A 17,334-nucleotide genomic window follows, 5' to 3' on the forward strand; every position below is an offset into this window, starting at 1 on the left:
GTTCACCTAGGTGAGATTGTTTGTCATGTATCAAGATTAGGTCACTCTGACCTACATTTTGACACTTGACCTACATCGAAGAAAAATGTGTCCGAGCTCTATCACATATATTTATATTCACACTGATCTAGTTATATTTTGAACTTTGATTTCATGGAACTCATGCATATTATTTTATATTCATTATGAGATTGTAATTTGCTGAATTGTCCTCATAAAGAATTAAATAAAAGTTTTATGTAAAATCTGATTTTCATTATATCAATGATCAAGATTAGTGTCTAGTTCATATGACCACTCACAAGCTAGTCCCATGCATTTACCTGGTCCATTGAGTTCTGATTATATGTATGGGTAGATAGAAAGGGGTATTTTATTTTTAATTAATGATTTCTCGTTAATTATATTTATTTTGGAAAATTATATCAGCTAGATGTGTCTTAACTACAAATTATTATGCACTCTTTGAAATTCAGCATCTATTTAAAATATTTATTATTCCTTAAATATTTTCAGACTTTTATGAAGTCATAACTGGAAATTTATTTTGCCAAGTAGATCTTCATAGGACAAATCTGGAGCCAGATCGTCTGATGAAATGGCGTGTGTCACATGACCTGCAGACTTTGATGTTAGTTGAGAACACGTTGTCCCTGACTGTAGTTGACTTAGAACGGTATGCACAAGAAAACCCCACCTGCGTGGAGACCAATTCTTTGACAGACTCTGCTGGGGGAACCAATGTCTGTCTTACATGTGATATCGGCGATGTCGTGTGGAGGGAGAAATTATTGACACTTCATAGCCAGCATAGTGAAATAAGGAGTACTCCCTGGTACCAAGCTAGGCACAGTGTAAAAGTAGGGAAGCAGACTGTCACCAAAACACGCTGGAAAGTTTCTGGATTTCTCAGGAAGTCAAATGCGCAAGAAAAGAAGACAAATTCATTTCTGATAGGAAAAGTATTTTTGCCGCCTTCTCTACAGAAACTTACCATTACTGACACAACCCTCGGTAAATCTGTCGTTTCTCTGGTATTCCACTCTGACAAAGGAAAGTTCCTGTGTGTGTGTGACACAAAGACTTCCACAGTGACAACAGAAAGGTAGAACAATTGAATATTTAGTAAAGTTGACAAAATTTATTATTTATAATTAATAACTTATCTTTATTAACAAGTAAAAGTACATAGTACATGTAGCTTAGTGTTATCTGTAGATATTCAACATTGTGCATGTTTTTTATGTTTGAAATTTATTCCTTGTTTGTGAACATTGAAATGCAAGGATCCGGAGCTATATATATGATATTTAATTTTTGAATGGCTCTTGTATAGAATTTAAATTTGTACATCTTTTATCCTGTCTTTTCAAAATTCAGCCACCTTGATGATGATAAAGATGGCAGTATGATTGAATTTCTACCTTAAATTTAATGAAACCAATACTGATATATCACCTTGTCCGAATAATTCTAGTATTTTATCACTTTTTCTTTTATATTGGTCTTGCATTAATTAAAGCCAGACTAATATATGAAAAGTTGATAAAACATCAGAATAATTTCTAATAGTATATCACCGTGTTTTCTGATCACAGCCTGTGTACCCAGAGTCAAGCGATTCTGTCCAAGGACCCAAACTTCCCTCACTTTATCGCTTCACCCACCCACCTGATGTGTGTCATCATGGACCAGACAGTCGGACAGGAAGATTTTGTTACCAAGGTATCAAGTCAGCAGATTAAAATCTGTTTTATACTGATATTAATTATATTAATTAATTATCAATATTTATTTATTTATTTATTTATTTACTTATTTTACAATGGTATCAAGTCCACAGATTAAAATGTGTTTTATTCTGATGTTAATGATAATGATTAATTATCAATAATTATTTATTTATTTATTTACTTATTTTACAAAAGTATCAAGTCCACAGAATAAAATGTGTTTTATTCTGATATTAATGATAATGATTAATTATCAATAATTATTTATTTATTTATTTACTTATTTTACAAAGGTATCAAGTCCACAGATTAAAATGTGTTTTATTCTGATATTAATGATAATGATTAATTATCAATATTCATTTATTCATTCATTCATTTTTTATTTGTTTATCCATTTATTTATTTATTGTTATAAGTACAATGTATGAACATAAAGGCTATTGATAAAACTTCTAAGTTTTTTATTGGTATGGTCCAATTCTATCACATAGATTTAACTTGTGTTGTTAACTTTCAAACCTTTTATTAGGCTATTTATTTGTATCTTTCTGTACATATACACCACCTAAGATGTTTTCTAGTTAATTACAATAGTCCTTTGGCGAATGAGTTATCGAACGTATGCATCATTAACACAAAAATAACAATAGTTTTTGTTTATATACTTATCCTATGTAATGGTAACTGTTTTATATTCTACGTATGTGATCATTTGAAATTTACTTTTATCTTGATAAATGGGTGAAAAAAAATATGATAATTTACTTGTCTGTACTGTCATAACTATTACATCACTAGTGATATATTTACATAACATAGTAACACAATTGACCATGGAAGACAACTTTATGACTAGTGTCCTAAGAGGGCCTCAAACTCACGATCTACGGCACCCAATCGCCTAATCAGAAATACCCCCAGCTTATACTGCTGCACTACATCCATGTTCTTATAAAAAGAACCTTTCTCACTGGGGCAGTAATGGTCAACCCAATACCCTGACATGATGATAGTATATTTTATGGTTATTTGTATACAATTTTTTTTTTTTTTCAATTGTATTGTTATGATGTTAAAGTAACGGTCAAATCTTCCTTAAGCTGATGGTAAGAAATTACCAGTATGACTAGGTTTGTCAAATCATTGTAAAAAAACATTGTCAGGTACATCATTCAGCAAATGGGAACTCTTCTGTCTACTATAGAATGACTTATCTCCCTTTGCAGATGATGGTGTATGCAGGTGCAAGTGTAGCGGACACTCTTTGCCATATTAATAAGTGGGGGCGCTGCTCGATTCCTTTACATACTTTGGAGATCGGACTGAAGCAGAGGCAACTGGACACTGTCGTCTTTTTCCTCAAAAGCAAAGAAAACTGTAAGATCCTTATGAATGACTTAAAATATTAATAGATGATAATTATAATGGTTCCCATTAAATTTCATATGTAACACAAGTATCTAAGGATACTTATATATTCAACATGATTATGAACCATGTGTGGAAAATACAAAGATTTTCCACCATACAAGAGGAAATCCAGTAAGTTTTCTGTTGAATATATTTTTATGAACAATATAGAAGTGTTGGAATCATAGACACATATCCTAACGACAATACATTTTGCATGTTCAATGGGAACTCATTATACTAATCATTTTTTCAGTTTTTCAAATTTTTTTTTCATTTTTAGCTCACCTGGACCGAAGGTCCGGTGAGCTGATGTCATGGCGCAGCGTTCGTCGTCCGTCCGTCGTCCGTCCGTCAACATTTGCTTCAAATTGCTACTAGTCAAAAAGTTCTTATTGGATTTTTACCAAATTTGGTCAGAAACATCCTTGGCGGAAGGGGATAAGATTTTGCATAAATGGTGGCTCTGACCCCAAAGGGGCCAAAGGGGCCAAAGGGGCGGGGCCCAATAGGGGAAATAGAGGTAATTCCTTTAAATCGCTACTTGTCATAAAGTTATGAATGGATTTGAACCCAATTTGGTCAGAAACATCCTTGGCAGAAGGGAAACAGATTTTGCATAAATGGTGACTCTGACCCCCGAGGGGCCAAAGGGGCGGGGCCCAATAGGGGAAATAGAGGTAATTCCTTTAAATCGCTACTTATCATAAAGTTATGAATGGATTTTAACCCAATTTGGTCAGAAACATCCTTCTTGGGGGAAGGGGAACAGATTTTGCATAAATGGTGGCTCTGACCCCAAAGGGGCCAAAGGGGTGGGGCCCAATAGGGGAAAATAAAAACAATTCTTGAGGTCTTTCAGACCTGAGAGTTTGGACTTCATTAATCTTTAAAGCAGTTCGGATTCCCACACTATAACCATATATAGCATTGTTAGAGATTTACAAATAAAACAAATTGAATATGAACATTATTTTGACATTTGGTCTAATCCAACCAGGTGAGCGATACAGGCCCCATGGGCCTCTTGTTCTTTGGTACAATTTAACATCAATTAGCATGTCAAGTCAATATGTATCAATATGAAGGTAAGCAGAATTAAAATAAATGTGAGATTCAGTTTAATTTAAAGTAATTATGTTTTGTTGTGAATGTTGCAGTAAATTAAGATTTCTTTCAGTTTTTTCCAGGTCCAAACTATCCTCACCAACCTCTCCAGGAGTGACCTCCCCTACTTGGTCTTTGACCTCTAATCACCATGACAACCTGATGCAGCTGGAGCCAGCTCTGCAGTTGTTGATAGAGACAGTAAAACTACACCTCTCAGACAAGGGATCAGAGAGATTCTCCAAAAAACTGGCAGAAATCTTGCTTGATTTTCTGTATGAATTGCTCCATGATGGTCTGAACTTACTGGATGTGGTGAAAGAGTCCTACAGTCATGAAGGGGAAGTTCAGAGTTTGAATGTGGCTATAGAGAAATTACTCGACCTTATTGGAGAGGTCAGAGGATGTATAGGCCATCAGATTCAAAAGACTTCAGATTTGAGTGGAAAAACTGGGACTGCAGAATGTGTGTCTGATGTTGGTATACCAACTAGTGAATGGGCGGCTTTGTCAGAAGAGGTATGTACATGGTAAATGTCTGGGACTAGCTAGTGAGTGGTCTGGTATGTCAGACGAGGTATGTACATGGTAAATGTCTGGGACTAGCTAGTGAGTGGTCTGGTATGTCAGACGAGGTATGTACATGGTAAATGTCTGGGACTAGCTAGTGAGTGGTCTGGTATGTCAGACGAGGTATGTACATGGTAAATGTCTGGGACTAGCTAATGAGTGGTCTGGTATGTCAGACGAGGTATGTACATAGTAAATGTCTGGGACTAGCTAGTGAGTGGTCTGGTATGTCAGACGAGGTTTGTACATGGTAAATGTCTGGGACTAGCTAGTGGGTGGTCGGGTATGTCAGACGAGGTATGTACAAGGTAAATGTCTGGGACTAGCTAGTGAGTGGTCGGGTATGTCAGACGAGGTATGTACATGGTAAATGTCTGGGACTAGCTAGTGAGTGGTCTGGTATGTCAGACGAGGTATGTACATGGTAAATGTCTGGGACTAGCTAGTGAGTGGTCTGGTATGTCAGACGAGGTATGTACATGGTAAATGTCTGGGACTAGCTAGTGAGTGGTCTGGTATGTCAGACGAGGTATGTACATGGTAAATGTCTGGGACTAGCTAGTGAGTGGTCTGGTATGTCAGACGAGGTATGTACATGGTAAATGTCTGGGACTAGCTAGTGAGTGGTCTGGTACGTCAGACGAGGTATGTACATGGTAAATGTCTGGGACTAGCTAGTGAGTGGTCGGGTATGTCAGACGAGGTATGTACATGGTAAATGTCTGGGACTAGCTAGTGAGTGGTCTGGTATGTCAGACGAGGTATGTACATGGTAAATATCTGGGACTAGGTAGTGAGTGGTCTGGTATGTCAGACGAGGTATGTACATGGTAAATGTCTGGGACAAGCTAGTGAGTGGTCTGGTATATCAGACGAGGTATGTACATGGTAAATATCTGGGACTAGCTAGTGAGTGGTCGGCTATGTCAGACGAGGTATGTACATGGTAAATGTCTGGGACTAGCTAGTAGGTGGCCGGGTATGTCAGACGAGGTATGTACATGGTAAATGTCTGGGACTAGCTAGTGAGTGGTCTGGTATGTCAGACAAGGTATGTACATGGTAAATGTCGGGGACTAGCTAGTGAATGGCCGGGTATGTCAGACGAGGTTTGTACATGGTAAATGTCTGGGACTAGCTAGTGAGTGGTCTGGTATGTCAGACGAGGTATGTACATGGTAAATATCTGGGACTAGCTAGTGAGTGGTCGGGTATGTCAGACGAGGTATGTACATGGTAAATGTCTGGGACTAGCTAGTGAGTGGTCTGGTATGTCAGGCGAGGTATGTACATGGTAAATGTCTGGGACTAGCTAGTGAATGGTCTGGTATGTCAGGCGAGGTATGTACATGGTAAATGTCTGGGACTAGCTAGTGGGTGGTCTGGTATGTCAGACGAGGTATGTACATGGTAAATGTCTGGGACTTGCTAGTGAATGGTCGGGTATGTCAGACAAGGTATGATAAATGTCTGGGACTAGCTAGTGAGTGGTCTGGTATGTCAGACGAGGTATGTACATGGTAAATGTCTGGAACTAGCTAGTGAGTGGTCTGGTATGTCAGACGAGGTATGTACATGGTAAATGTCTGGGACTAGCTAGTGAGTGGTTTGGTATGTCAGACGAGGTATGTACATAATAAATGTCTGGGACTAGCTAGTGAGCAGTCTGGTATGTCAGACGAGGTATGTACATGGTAAATGTCTGGGACTAGCTAGTGGGTGGTCGGGTATGTCAGACGAGGTATGTACATGGTAAATGTCTGGGACTAGCTAGTGAGTGGTCTGGTATGTCAGACGAGGTATGTACATGGTAAATATCTGGGACTAGCTAGTGAATGGTCTGGTATGTCAGACGAGGTATGTACATGGTAAATATCTGGGACTAGCTAGTGAATGGTTTGGTATGTCAGACGAGGTCTGATAAATGTCTGGGACTAGCTAGTGAATGGTCTGGTATGTCAGACGAGGTATGTACATGGTAAATGTCTAGGACTAGCTAGTGAGTGGCCGGGTATGTCAGACGAGGTATGTACATGGTAAATATCTGGGACTAGCTAGTGGGTGGTCTGGTATGTCAGACGAGGTATGTACATGGTAAATGTCTGGGACTAGCTAGTGGGTGGTCTGGTATGTCAGACGAGGTATGTACATGGTAAATGTCTGGGACTACATGTAGCTAGTGAGTGGTCTGGTATGTCAGACGAGGTATGTACATGGTAAATGTCTGGGACTAGCTAGTGAATGGTCTGGTATGTCAGACGAGGTATGTACATGGTAAATATCTGGGACTAGCTAGTGAATGGTTTGGTATGTCAGACGAGGTCTGATAAATGTCTGGGACTAGCTAGTGAATGGTCTGGTATGTCAGACGAGGTATGTACATGGTAAATGTCTGGGACTAGCTAGTGAGTGGCCGGGTATGTCAGACGAGGTATGTACATGGTAAATGTCTGGGACTACATGTAGCTAGTGAATGGTCTGGTATGTCAGACGAGGTATATACATGGTAAATGTCTGGGACTAGCTAGTGAGTGGTCTGGTATGTCAGACGAGGTATGTACATGGTAAATGTCTGGGACTAGCTAGTGAGTGGCCGGGTATGTCAGACGAGGTATGTACATGGTAAATATCTGGGACTAGCTAGTGAGTGGTCTGGTATGTCAGACGAGGTATGTACATGGTAAATGTCTGGGACTAGCTAGTGAGTGGTCTGGTATGTCAGACGAGGTATGTACATGGTAAATGTCTGGGACTAGCCAGTGAATGGTCTGGTATATCAGACGAGGTATGTACATGGTAAATGTCTGGGACTAGCTAGTGAGTGGTCGGGTATGTCAGACGAGGTATGTATATGGTAAATGTCTGGGACTAGCCAGTGAATGGTCTGGTATGTCAGACGAGGTATGTACATGGTAAATGTCTGGGACTAGCTAGTGAGTGGTCTGGTATGTCAGACGAGGTATGTACATGGTAAATGTCTGGGACTAGCTAGTGAATGGTCTGGTATGTCAGACGAGGTATGTACATGGTAAATGTCTGGGACTAGCTAGTGGATGGTCTGGTATGTCAGAAGAGGTATGTACATGGTAAATGTCTGGGACTAGCTAGTGAGTGGTCTGGTATGTCAGACAAGGTATGTACATGGTAAATGTCTGGGACTAGCTAGTGAATGGTCTGGTATGTCAGGCGAGGTATGTACATGGTAAATGTCTGGGACTAGCTAGTGGGTGGTGGGGTATGTCAGACGAGGTATGTACATGGTAAATGTCTGGGACTAGCTAGTGAATGGTCTGGTATGTCAGACGAGGTATGTACATGGTAAATGTCTGGGACTAGCTAGTGAGTGGTTTGGTATGTCAGGCGAGGTATGTACATGGTAAATGTCTGTGACTAGCTAGTGGGTGGTCTGGTATGTCAGACGAGGTATGTACATGGTAAATGTCTGGGACTAGCTAGTGAGTGGTCTGGTATGTCAGACGAGGTATGTACATGGTAAATGTCTGGGACTAGCTAGTGAGTGGTCGGGTATGTCAGACGAGGTATGTACATGGTAAATGTCTGGGACTAGCTAGTGAATGGTCTGGTATGTCAGACGAGGTATGTACATGGTAAATGTCTGGGACTAGCTAGTGAGTGGTTTGGTATGTCAGGCGAGGTATGTACATGGTAAATGTCTGTGACTAGCTAGTGGGTGGTCTGGTATGTCAGACGAGGTATGTACATGGTAAATGTCTGGGACTAGCTAGTGAGTAGTCGGGTATGTCAGACGAGGTATGTACATGGTAAATGTCTGGGACTAGCTAGTGAATGGGCGGCTTTGTCAGACGAGGTATGTACATGGTAAATGTCTGGGACTAGCTAGTGAGTGGTCTGGTATGTCAGACGAGGTATGTACATGGTAAATGTTTGGGACTAGCTAGTGAATGGTCTGGTATGTCAGACGAGGTATGTACATGGTAAATATCTGGGACTAGCTAGTGAATGGTCTGGTATGTCAGACGAGGTATGTACATAGTAAATGTCTGGGACTAGCTAGTGGGTGGTCGGGTATGTCAGACGAGGTATGTACATAGTAAATGTCTGGGACTAGCTAGTGGGTGGTCTGGTATGTCAGACGAGGTATGTACATAGTAAATGTCTGGGACTAGCTAGTGAGTAGTCTGGTATGTCAGACGAGGTATGTACATGGTAAATGTCTGGGACTAGCTAGTGAGCGGTCTGGTATGTCAGACGAGGTATGTACATGGTAAATGTCTGGGACTAGCTAGTGAATGATCTGGTATGTCAGACGAGGTATGTACATGGTAAATGTCTGGGACTAGCTAGTGGGTGGCCGGGTATGTCAGACGAGGTATGTACATGGTAAATGTCTGGGACTAGCTAGTGAATGGTCGGGTATGTCAGACGAGGTATGTACATGGTAAATGTCTGGGACTAGCTAGTGAGTGGTCGGGTATGTCAGACGAGGTATGTACATGGTAAATGTCTGGGACTAGCTAGTGAGTGGTCTGGTATGTCAGACGAGGTATGTACATGGTAAATGTCTGGGACTAGCTAGTAAGTGGTTTGGTATGTCAGACGAGGTATGTACATGGTAAATGTCTGGGACTAGCTAGTGAGTGGTCTGGTATGTCAGACGAGGTATGTACATGGTAAATGTCTTGGACTAGCTAGTGAGTTGTCTGGTATGTCAGACGAGGTATGTACATGGTAAATGTCTGGGACTAGCTAGTGAGTGGTCTGGTATGTCAGACGAGGTATGTACATGGTAAATGTCTGGGACTAGCTAGTGGGTGGCCGGGTATGTCAGACGAGGTTTGTACAGCGTAAATGTCTGGGACTAGCTAGTGGGTGGTCTGGTATGTCAGACGAGGTATGTACATGGTAAATGTCTGGGACTAGCTAGTGAGTGGTCTGGTATGTCAGACGAGGTATGTACATGGTAAATGTCTGGGACTAGCTAGTGAGTGGTCGGGTATGTCAGACAAGGTATGTACATGGTAAATGTCTGGGACTAGCTAGTGAGTGGTCTGGTATGTCAGACGAGGTATGTACATGGTAAATGTCTGGGACTAGCTAGTGAGTGGTCTGGTATGTCAGACGAGGTATGTACATGGTAAATGTCTGGGACTAGCTAGTGAATGGTCTGGTATGTCAGACGAGGTATGTACATGGTAAATGTCTGGGACTAGCTAGTGAGTGGTCTGGTATGTCAGACGAGGTATGTACATGGTAAATGTCTGGGACTAGCTAGTGAGTGGTCTGGTATGTCAGACGAGGTATGTACATGGTAAATGTCTGGGACTAGCTAGTGAGTGGTCTGGTATGTCAGACGAGGTATGTACATGGTAAATGTCTGGGACTAGCTAGTGAGTGGTCGGGTATGTCAGACGAGGTACGTACATGGTAAATGTCTGGGACTAGCTAGTGAGTGGTCGGGTATGTCAGACAAGGTTTGTACATGATAAATGTCTGGGACTAGCTAGTGAGTGGTCTGGTATGTCAGACAAGGTATGTACATGGTAAATGTCTGGGACTAGCTAGTGAATGGTCGGGTATGTCAGACGAGGTATGTACATGGTAAATGTCTGGGACTAGGTAGTGAGTGGTCTGGTATGTCAGACGAGGTATGTACATGGTAAATGTCTGGGACTAGCTAGTGAGTGGTCTGGTATGTCAGACGAGGTATGTACATGGGAAATGTCTGGGACTAGCTAGTGAGTGGTCTGGTATATCAGACAAGGTTTGTACATGGTAAATGTCTGGGACTAGCTAGTGAATGGTCGGGTATGTCAGACGAGGTATGTACATGGTAAATGTCTGGGACTAGCTAGTGAATGATCTGGTATGTCAGACGAGGTATGTACATGGTAAATGTCTGGGACTAGCTAGTGGGTGGCCGGGTATGTCAGACGAGGTATGTACATGGTAAATGTCTGGGACTAGCTAGTGAATGGTCGGGTATGTCAGACGAGGTATGTACATGGTAAATGTCTGGGACTAGCTAGTGAGTGGTCTGGTATGTCAGACGAGGTATGTACATGGTAAATGTCTGGGACTAGCTAGTAAGTGGTTTGGTATGTCAGACGAGGTATGTACATGGTAAATGTCTGGGACTAGCTAGTGAGTGGTCTGGTATGTCAGACGAGGTATGTACATGGTAAATGTCTTGGACTAGCTAGTGAGTTGTCTGGTATGTCAGACGAGGTATGTACATGGTAAATGTCTGGGACTAGCTAGTGAGTGGTCTGGTATGTCAGACGAGGTATGTACATGGTAAATGTCTGGGACTAGCTAGTGGGTGGCCGGGTATGTCAGACGAGGTTTGTACAGCGTAAATGTCTGGGACTAGCTAGTGGGTGGTCTGGTATGTCAGACGAGGTATGTACATGGTAAATGTCTGGGACTAGCTAGTGAGTGGTCTGGTATGTCAGACGAGGTATGTACATGGTAAATGTCTGGGACTAGCTAGTGAGTGGTCGGGTATGTCAGACAAGGTATGTACATGGTAAATGTCTGGGACTAGCTAGTGAGTGGTCTGGTATGTCAGACGAGGTATGTACATGGTAAATGTCTGGGACTAGCTAGTGAGTGGTCTGGTATGTCAGACGAGGTATGTACATGGTAAATGTCTGGGACTAGCTAGTGAATGGTCTGGTATGTCAGACGAGGTATGTACATGGTAAATGTCTGGGACTAGCTAGTGAGTGGTCTGGTATGTCAGACGAGGTATGTACATGGTAAATGTCTGGGACTAGCTAGTGAGTGGTCTGGTATGTCAGACGAGGTATGTACATGGTAAATGTCTGGGACTAGCTAGTGAGTGGTCGGGTATGTCAGACGAGGTATGTACATGGTAAATGTCTGGGACTAGCTAGTGAGTGGTCTGGTATGTCAGACGAGGTATGTACATGGTAAATGTCTGGGACTAGCTAGTGAATGGTCTGGTACGTATATCTGGTTCAAATGAAGGACTGTACAATGTTTATAAGGTGGTCCTAAGGGAAAGGTTGTAAAACTTGTTCCAAAATTGTTGTAAATAAATTAAACTTTAATATATATTTCCTGTATTCCAGGCTGTGATAGAAAGTGGAGTGACAGGAAATCGTATTCCCGCTCTACAGACCTTCCTGTACAGACAGGGACACCGTGCAGATCTTACTTGTATAATCAGAGCCAGCTTAAACAGGGTCGTCCAGTACCTGTCAAACCAACAGATAAAACCAGCTCTCCTCATCCTGGCTAATCTGGTAACATTAACAATCGTCTTATTAAAATAACAAAAACAAAAACAAAAAAAACAGGATCTGTTCAATTAGGACAAATAATCATGAATATTGATATGAAGTTCAAAACCTCTGAATTCTGTTTTCTAAATTACGTATTTGATTTTAATGAAATTCACTGTGAATTCTCCATTACTGTATAGTGATTTAATTTTGCTATTTTCTTGATAATTAAATATTAATCACTCAGTGAATATTTAAACAATGTATTCATAATTGTTATGTTAATGTCTATATATATATACATATATATGATATATCATACAGTTCTTTATATACAAAAAAATGTACAAATGCTTAGGGGCCGTGGTGGCCGAGTGGTTAAGGTGTCCCGACACTTTATCACTAGCCCTCCACCTCTAGGTTGCGAGTTCAAAACCTACGTGGAGCAGTTGCCAGGTACTGGCCATAGGCCGGTGGATTTTTCTCCGGGTACTCTGGCTTTCCTCCACCTCCTAAACCTGGCACGTCCTTAAATGACCCTGTCTGTTAATAGGATGTTAAACAAAAACAAACAAACAAACAAATACAAATGTTTAGAAGTCAAGTGTTGTACAATATTGAATACATTGCAAACAGGGTCTGATTTGGACAATCGTGCAATTTTCGCTCCAAAATATTACACAGCTATATAGTAAATGATATAAAGACACAATTCTGGAATTCTACCTAGTTAAAGCACCAAATTGAATGTGTTATTAATTCTACAGAAAATCATTTCATTTTGTGTCATAACAAGAACATCGTTTACTTAATAGTGTATTTATTATCAGGGCCTCAACATTGACAGTACACTATGGGAGATCATGCTGTTGTCCGTGAGAAAATCTACACGAGATTTCATCATCAAGGAGCTACGATCCCGAACACATCTAACAAAAGAACAGGATGACCTTGTAACCTTCTGTGAGACCCTGTGTAAACACTACCCATGTCAGTCCTACAAGGCTGCCATGGCCGGTCTCCAACAACAGGACAGAACTGAAATGTACGTATCATTCTTATTAGAAGATGAATTACTTAACCAAGCTGTATTTACAGAAGTGAAGTTGAACATAAGGAATTTCTTTTCTTCAAGTAATTATTGATACAGACTTTTTTATGACAGATCCTTCTTCTGTATGACAGGTCCGGCCACTAGAGAATTCTGTATGACAGGTCCGGCCACTAGAGAATTCTGTATGACAGGTCCGGCCACTAGAGAATTCTGTATGACAGATCTAGCCACTAGAGAATTCTGTATGACAGACCCACTAGATAATTCTGTATGACAGGTCCGGCCACTAGAGAATTCTGTATGACAGGTCCACTAGAGAATTCTGTATGACAGATCCACTAGAGAATTCTGTATGACAGATCTACTAGAGAATTCTGTATGACAGGTCAACTAGAGAATTCTGTATGACAGATACACTAGAGAATTCTGTATGACAGATCTACTAGAGAATCCTGTATGACAGATCCACAAGAGAATTCTGTATGACAGATCTAGATCTGGCCACTAGAGAATTCTGTATGACAGACCCACTAGAGAATTCTGTATGACAGACTCACTAGAGAATTCTGTATGACAGATCTGGCCACTAGAGAATTCTGTATGACAGATCTGGCCACTAGAGAATTCTGTATGACAGATCCACTAGAGAATTCTGTATGACAGATCCACTAGAGAATTCTGTATGACAGATCTACTAGATAATTCTGTATGACAGATCCATTAGAGAATTCTGTATGACAGATATACTAGAGAATTCTGTATGACAGGTCCGACCACTAGAGAATTCTGTATGACAGGTCCACTAGATAATTCTGTATGACAGATCCATTAGAGAATTCTGTATGACAGATCCACTAGATAATTCTGTATGACAGATCCACTAGAGAATTCTGTATGACAGATCTGGCCACTAGAGAATTCTGTATGACAGATCCAATAGAGAATTCTGTATAACAGATCCACTAGAGAATTCTGTATGACAGATCCACTAGATAATTCTGTATGACAGATCCACTAGAGAATCCTGTATGACAGACCCAATAGAGAATTCTGTATAACAGATCCACTAAAGAATTCTGTATGACAGATCCATTAGAGAATTCTGTATGACAGATCCATTAGAGAATTCTGTATGACAGATCCACTAGAGAATTCTGTATGACAGATACACTAGAGAATTCTGTATGACAGATCCACTAGAGAATTCTGTATGACAGGTCCGGCCATTAGAGAATTCTGTATGACAGATCCATTAGAGAATTCTGTATGACAGATCCACTAGAGAATTCTGTATGACAGATCCATTAGAGAATTCTGTATGACAGATCTACTAGAGAATCCTGTATGACAGATCTGGCCACTAGAGAATCCTGTATGACAGATCCACTAGAGAATTCTGTATGACAGATCTGGCCACTAGAGAATTCTGTATAACAGATATACTAGAGAATTCTGTATGACAGATCCACTAGAGAATTCTGTATGACAGATTCACTAGAGAATTCTGTATGACAGGTCCACTAGAGAATTCTGTATGACAGATCCACTAGAGAATTCTGTATGACAGATCCACTAGAGAATTCTGTATGACAGACCCACTAGAGAATTCTGTATAACAGATCCACTAGAGAATTCTGTATGACAGGTCCATTAGAGAATTCTGTATGACAGATCCACTAGAGAATTCTGTATGACAGATCCATTAGAGAATTCTGTATGACAGATTCACTAGAGAATTCTGTATGACAGGTCCACTAGAGAATTCTGTATGACAGATCCACTAGAGAATTCTGTATGACAGACCCACTAGAGAATTCTGTATGACAGATCTACTAGAGAATCCTGTATGACAGATCCACTAGAGAATTCTTTATGACAGATCCACTAGAGAATTCTGTATGACAGATCCACTAGAGAATCCTGTATGACAGATCCACAAGAGAATTCGGTATGACAGATCTAGATCTGGCCACTAGAGAATTCTGTATGACAGGTCCGACCACTAGAGAATTCTGTATGACAGATACACTAAAGAATTCTGTATAACAGATCTGGCCACTAGAGAATTCTGTATAACAGATCCACTAGAGAATTCTGTATGACAGATCTGGCCACTAGAGAATTCTGTATGACAGATCCACTAGAGAATTCTGTATGACAGATCCACTAGAGAATTCTGTATGACAGATCCACTAGAGAATTCTGTATGACAGATCTGGCCACTAGAGAATTCTGTATGACAGATCCACTAGAGAATTCTGTATGACAGATCCACTAGAGTCTTCTGTATGACAGGTCTGGCCACTAGAGAATTCTGTATGACAGACCCACTAGAGAATTCTGTTTGACAGATCCACTAGTGAATTCTGTTTGACAGATCTACTAGAGAATTCTGTATGACAGATCCACTAGAGAATTCTGTATGACAGACCCACTAGAGAATTCTGTATGACAGACTCACTAGAGAATTCTGTATGACAGATCCACTAGAGAATTCTGTATGACAGACCCACTAGAGAATTCTGTATGACAGACCCACTAGTGAATTCTGTATGACAGATCCACTAGAGAATTCTGTATGACAGATCCACTAGAGAATTCTGTATGACAGACCCACTAGAGAATTCTGTATGACAGACCCACTAGTGAATTCTATATGACAGATCCACTAGAGAATCCTGTATGACAGATCCACTAGAGAATTCTGTATAACAGATCCATTAGAGAATTCTGTATGACAGACCCACTAGAGAATTCTGTATGACAGACCCACTAGAGAATTCTGTATGACAGATCTGGCCAATAGATAATTCTGTATGACAGATCTGGCCAATAGATAATTCTGTATGACAGATCCAATAGAGAATTCTGTATGACAGACCCACTAGAGAATTCTGTATGACAGATCCACTAGAGAATTCTGTATGACAGATCCACTAGAAAATTCTGTATGACAGGTCCACTAGAGAATTCTGTATGACAGGTCCACTAGAGAATTCTGTATGACAGATCTTCTAGAGAATTCTGTATGACAGATCCACTAGAGAATTCTCTGTATGACAGATCCACTAGAGAATTCTGTATGACAGATCCACAAGAGAATTCTGTATGACAGATCCACTAGAGAATTCTGTATGACAGATCCACAAGAGAATTCTGTATGACAGATCCACTAGAGAATTCTGTATGACAGACCCACTAGAGAATTCTGTATGACAGATCCACTAGAGAATTCTGTATGACAGATGCACTAGAGAATTCTGTATGACAGGTCCACTAGAGAATTCTGTATGACAGATCCACTAGAGAATTCTGTATGACAGATCCACTAGAGAATTCTGTATGACAGGTCCACTAGAGAATTCTGTATGACAGGTCCACTAGAGAATTCTGTATGACAGATCCACTAGAGAATTCTCTGTATGACAGATCCACTAGAGAATTCTGTATGACAGATCCACAAGAGAATTCTGTATGACAGATCCACTAGAGAATTCTGTATGACAGATCCACAAGAGAATTCTGTATGACAGATCCACTAGAGAATTCTGTATGACAGATCCACTAGAGAATTCTGTATGACAGGTCCACTAGAGAATTCTGTATGACAGATCCACTAGAGAATTCTGTATGACAGATCCACTAGAGAATTCTGTATGACAGATCTGGCCACTAGAGAATTCTGTATGACAGACCCACTAGAGAATTCTGTATGACAGATCTGGCCACTAGAGAATTCTGTATGACAGACCCACTAGAGAATTCTGTATGACAGATCCACTAGATAATTCTGTATGACAGATCCACTAGAGAATTCTGTATAACAGATCCACTAGAGAATTCTGTATAACAGATCCACTAGAGAATTCTGTATGACAGATCTGGCCACTAGAGAATTCTGTATGACAGACCTACTAGAGAATTCTGTATGACAGATCTGGCCACTAGAGAATTCTGTATGACAGACCCACTAGAGAATTCTGTATGACAGATCTGGCCACTAGAGAATTCTGTATGACAGATCCACTAGAGAATTCTGTATGACAGATCCACTAGAGAATTCTGTATGACAGACCCACTAGAGAATTCTGTATGACAGATCCACTAGATAATTCTGTATGACAGATCCACTAGAGAATTCTGTATAACAGATCCACTAGAGAATTCTGTATAACAGATCCACTAGAGAATTCTGTATGACAGATCTGGCCAATAGATAATTCTGTAT

General features: G+C 40.5%; 1 protein-coding gene across 2 annotated transcripts in view; it reads left to right on the plus strand.

The window, feature by feature from the left end:
• Positions 1–17,334, plus strand: part of LOC117334520 (spatacsin-like) — a 63,617-nt gene that overhangs the window by 3,839 nt on the left and 42,444 nt on the right. The window contains exons 4-9 of one of the 2 annotated variants that reach the window (XM_033894195.1): positions 517–1,105; positions 1,599–1,725; positions 2,963–3,113; positions 4,327–4,772; positions 11,900–12,073; positions 12,883–13,097. In XM_033894195.1, coding sequence (XP_033750086.1) covers positions 517–1,105; positions 1,599–1,725; positions 2,963–3,113; positions 4,327–4,772; positions 11,900–12,073; positions 12,883–13,097 — 1,702 coding nt within the window. Of the gene's footprint in view, positions 1–516; positions 1,106–1,598; positions 1,726–2,962; positions 3,114–4,326; positions 4,773–8,629; positions 8,653–11,899; positions 12,074–12,882; positions 13,098–17,334 lie in introns of those variants that run through there. The other variant, XM_033894196.1, reaches the window with a different exon arrangement.

Source organism: Pecten maximus, chromosome 9 (genome assembly GCF_902652985.1).
Source record: "Pecten maximus chromosome 9, xPecMax1.1, whole genome shotgun sequence".
Classification (NCBI taxonomy): Eukaryota; Metazoa; Mollusca; class Bivalvia; order Pectinida; family Pectinidae; genus Pecten; species Pecten maximus.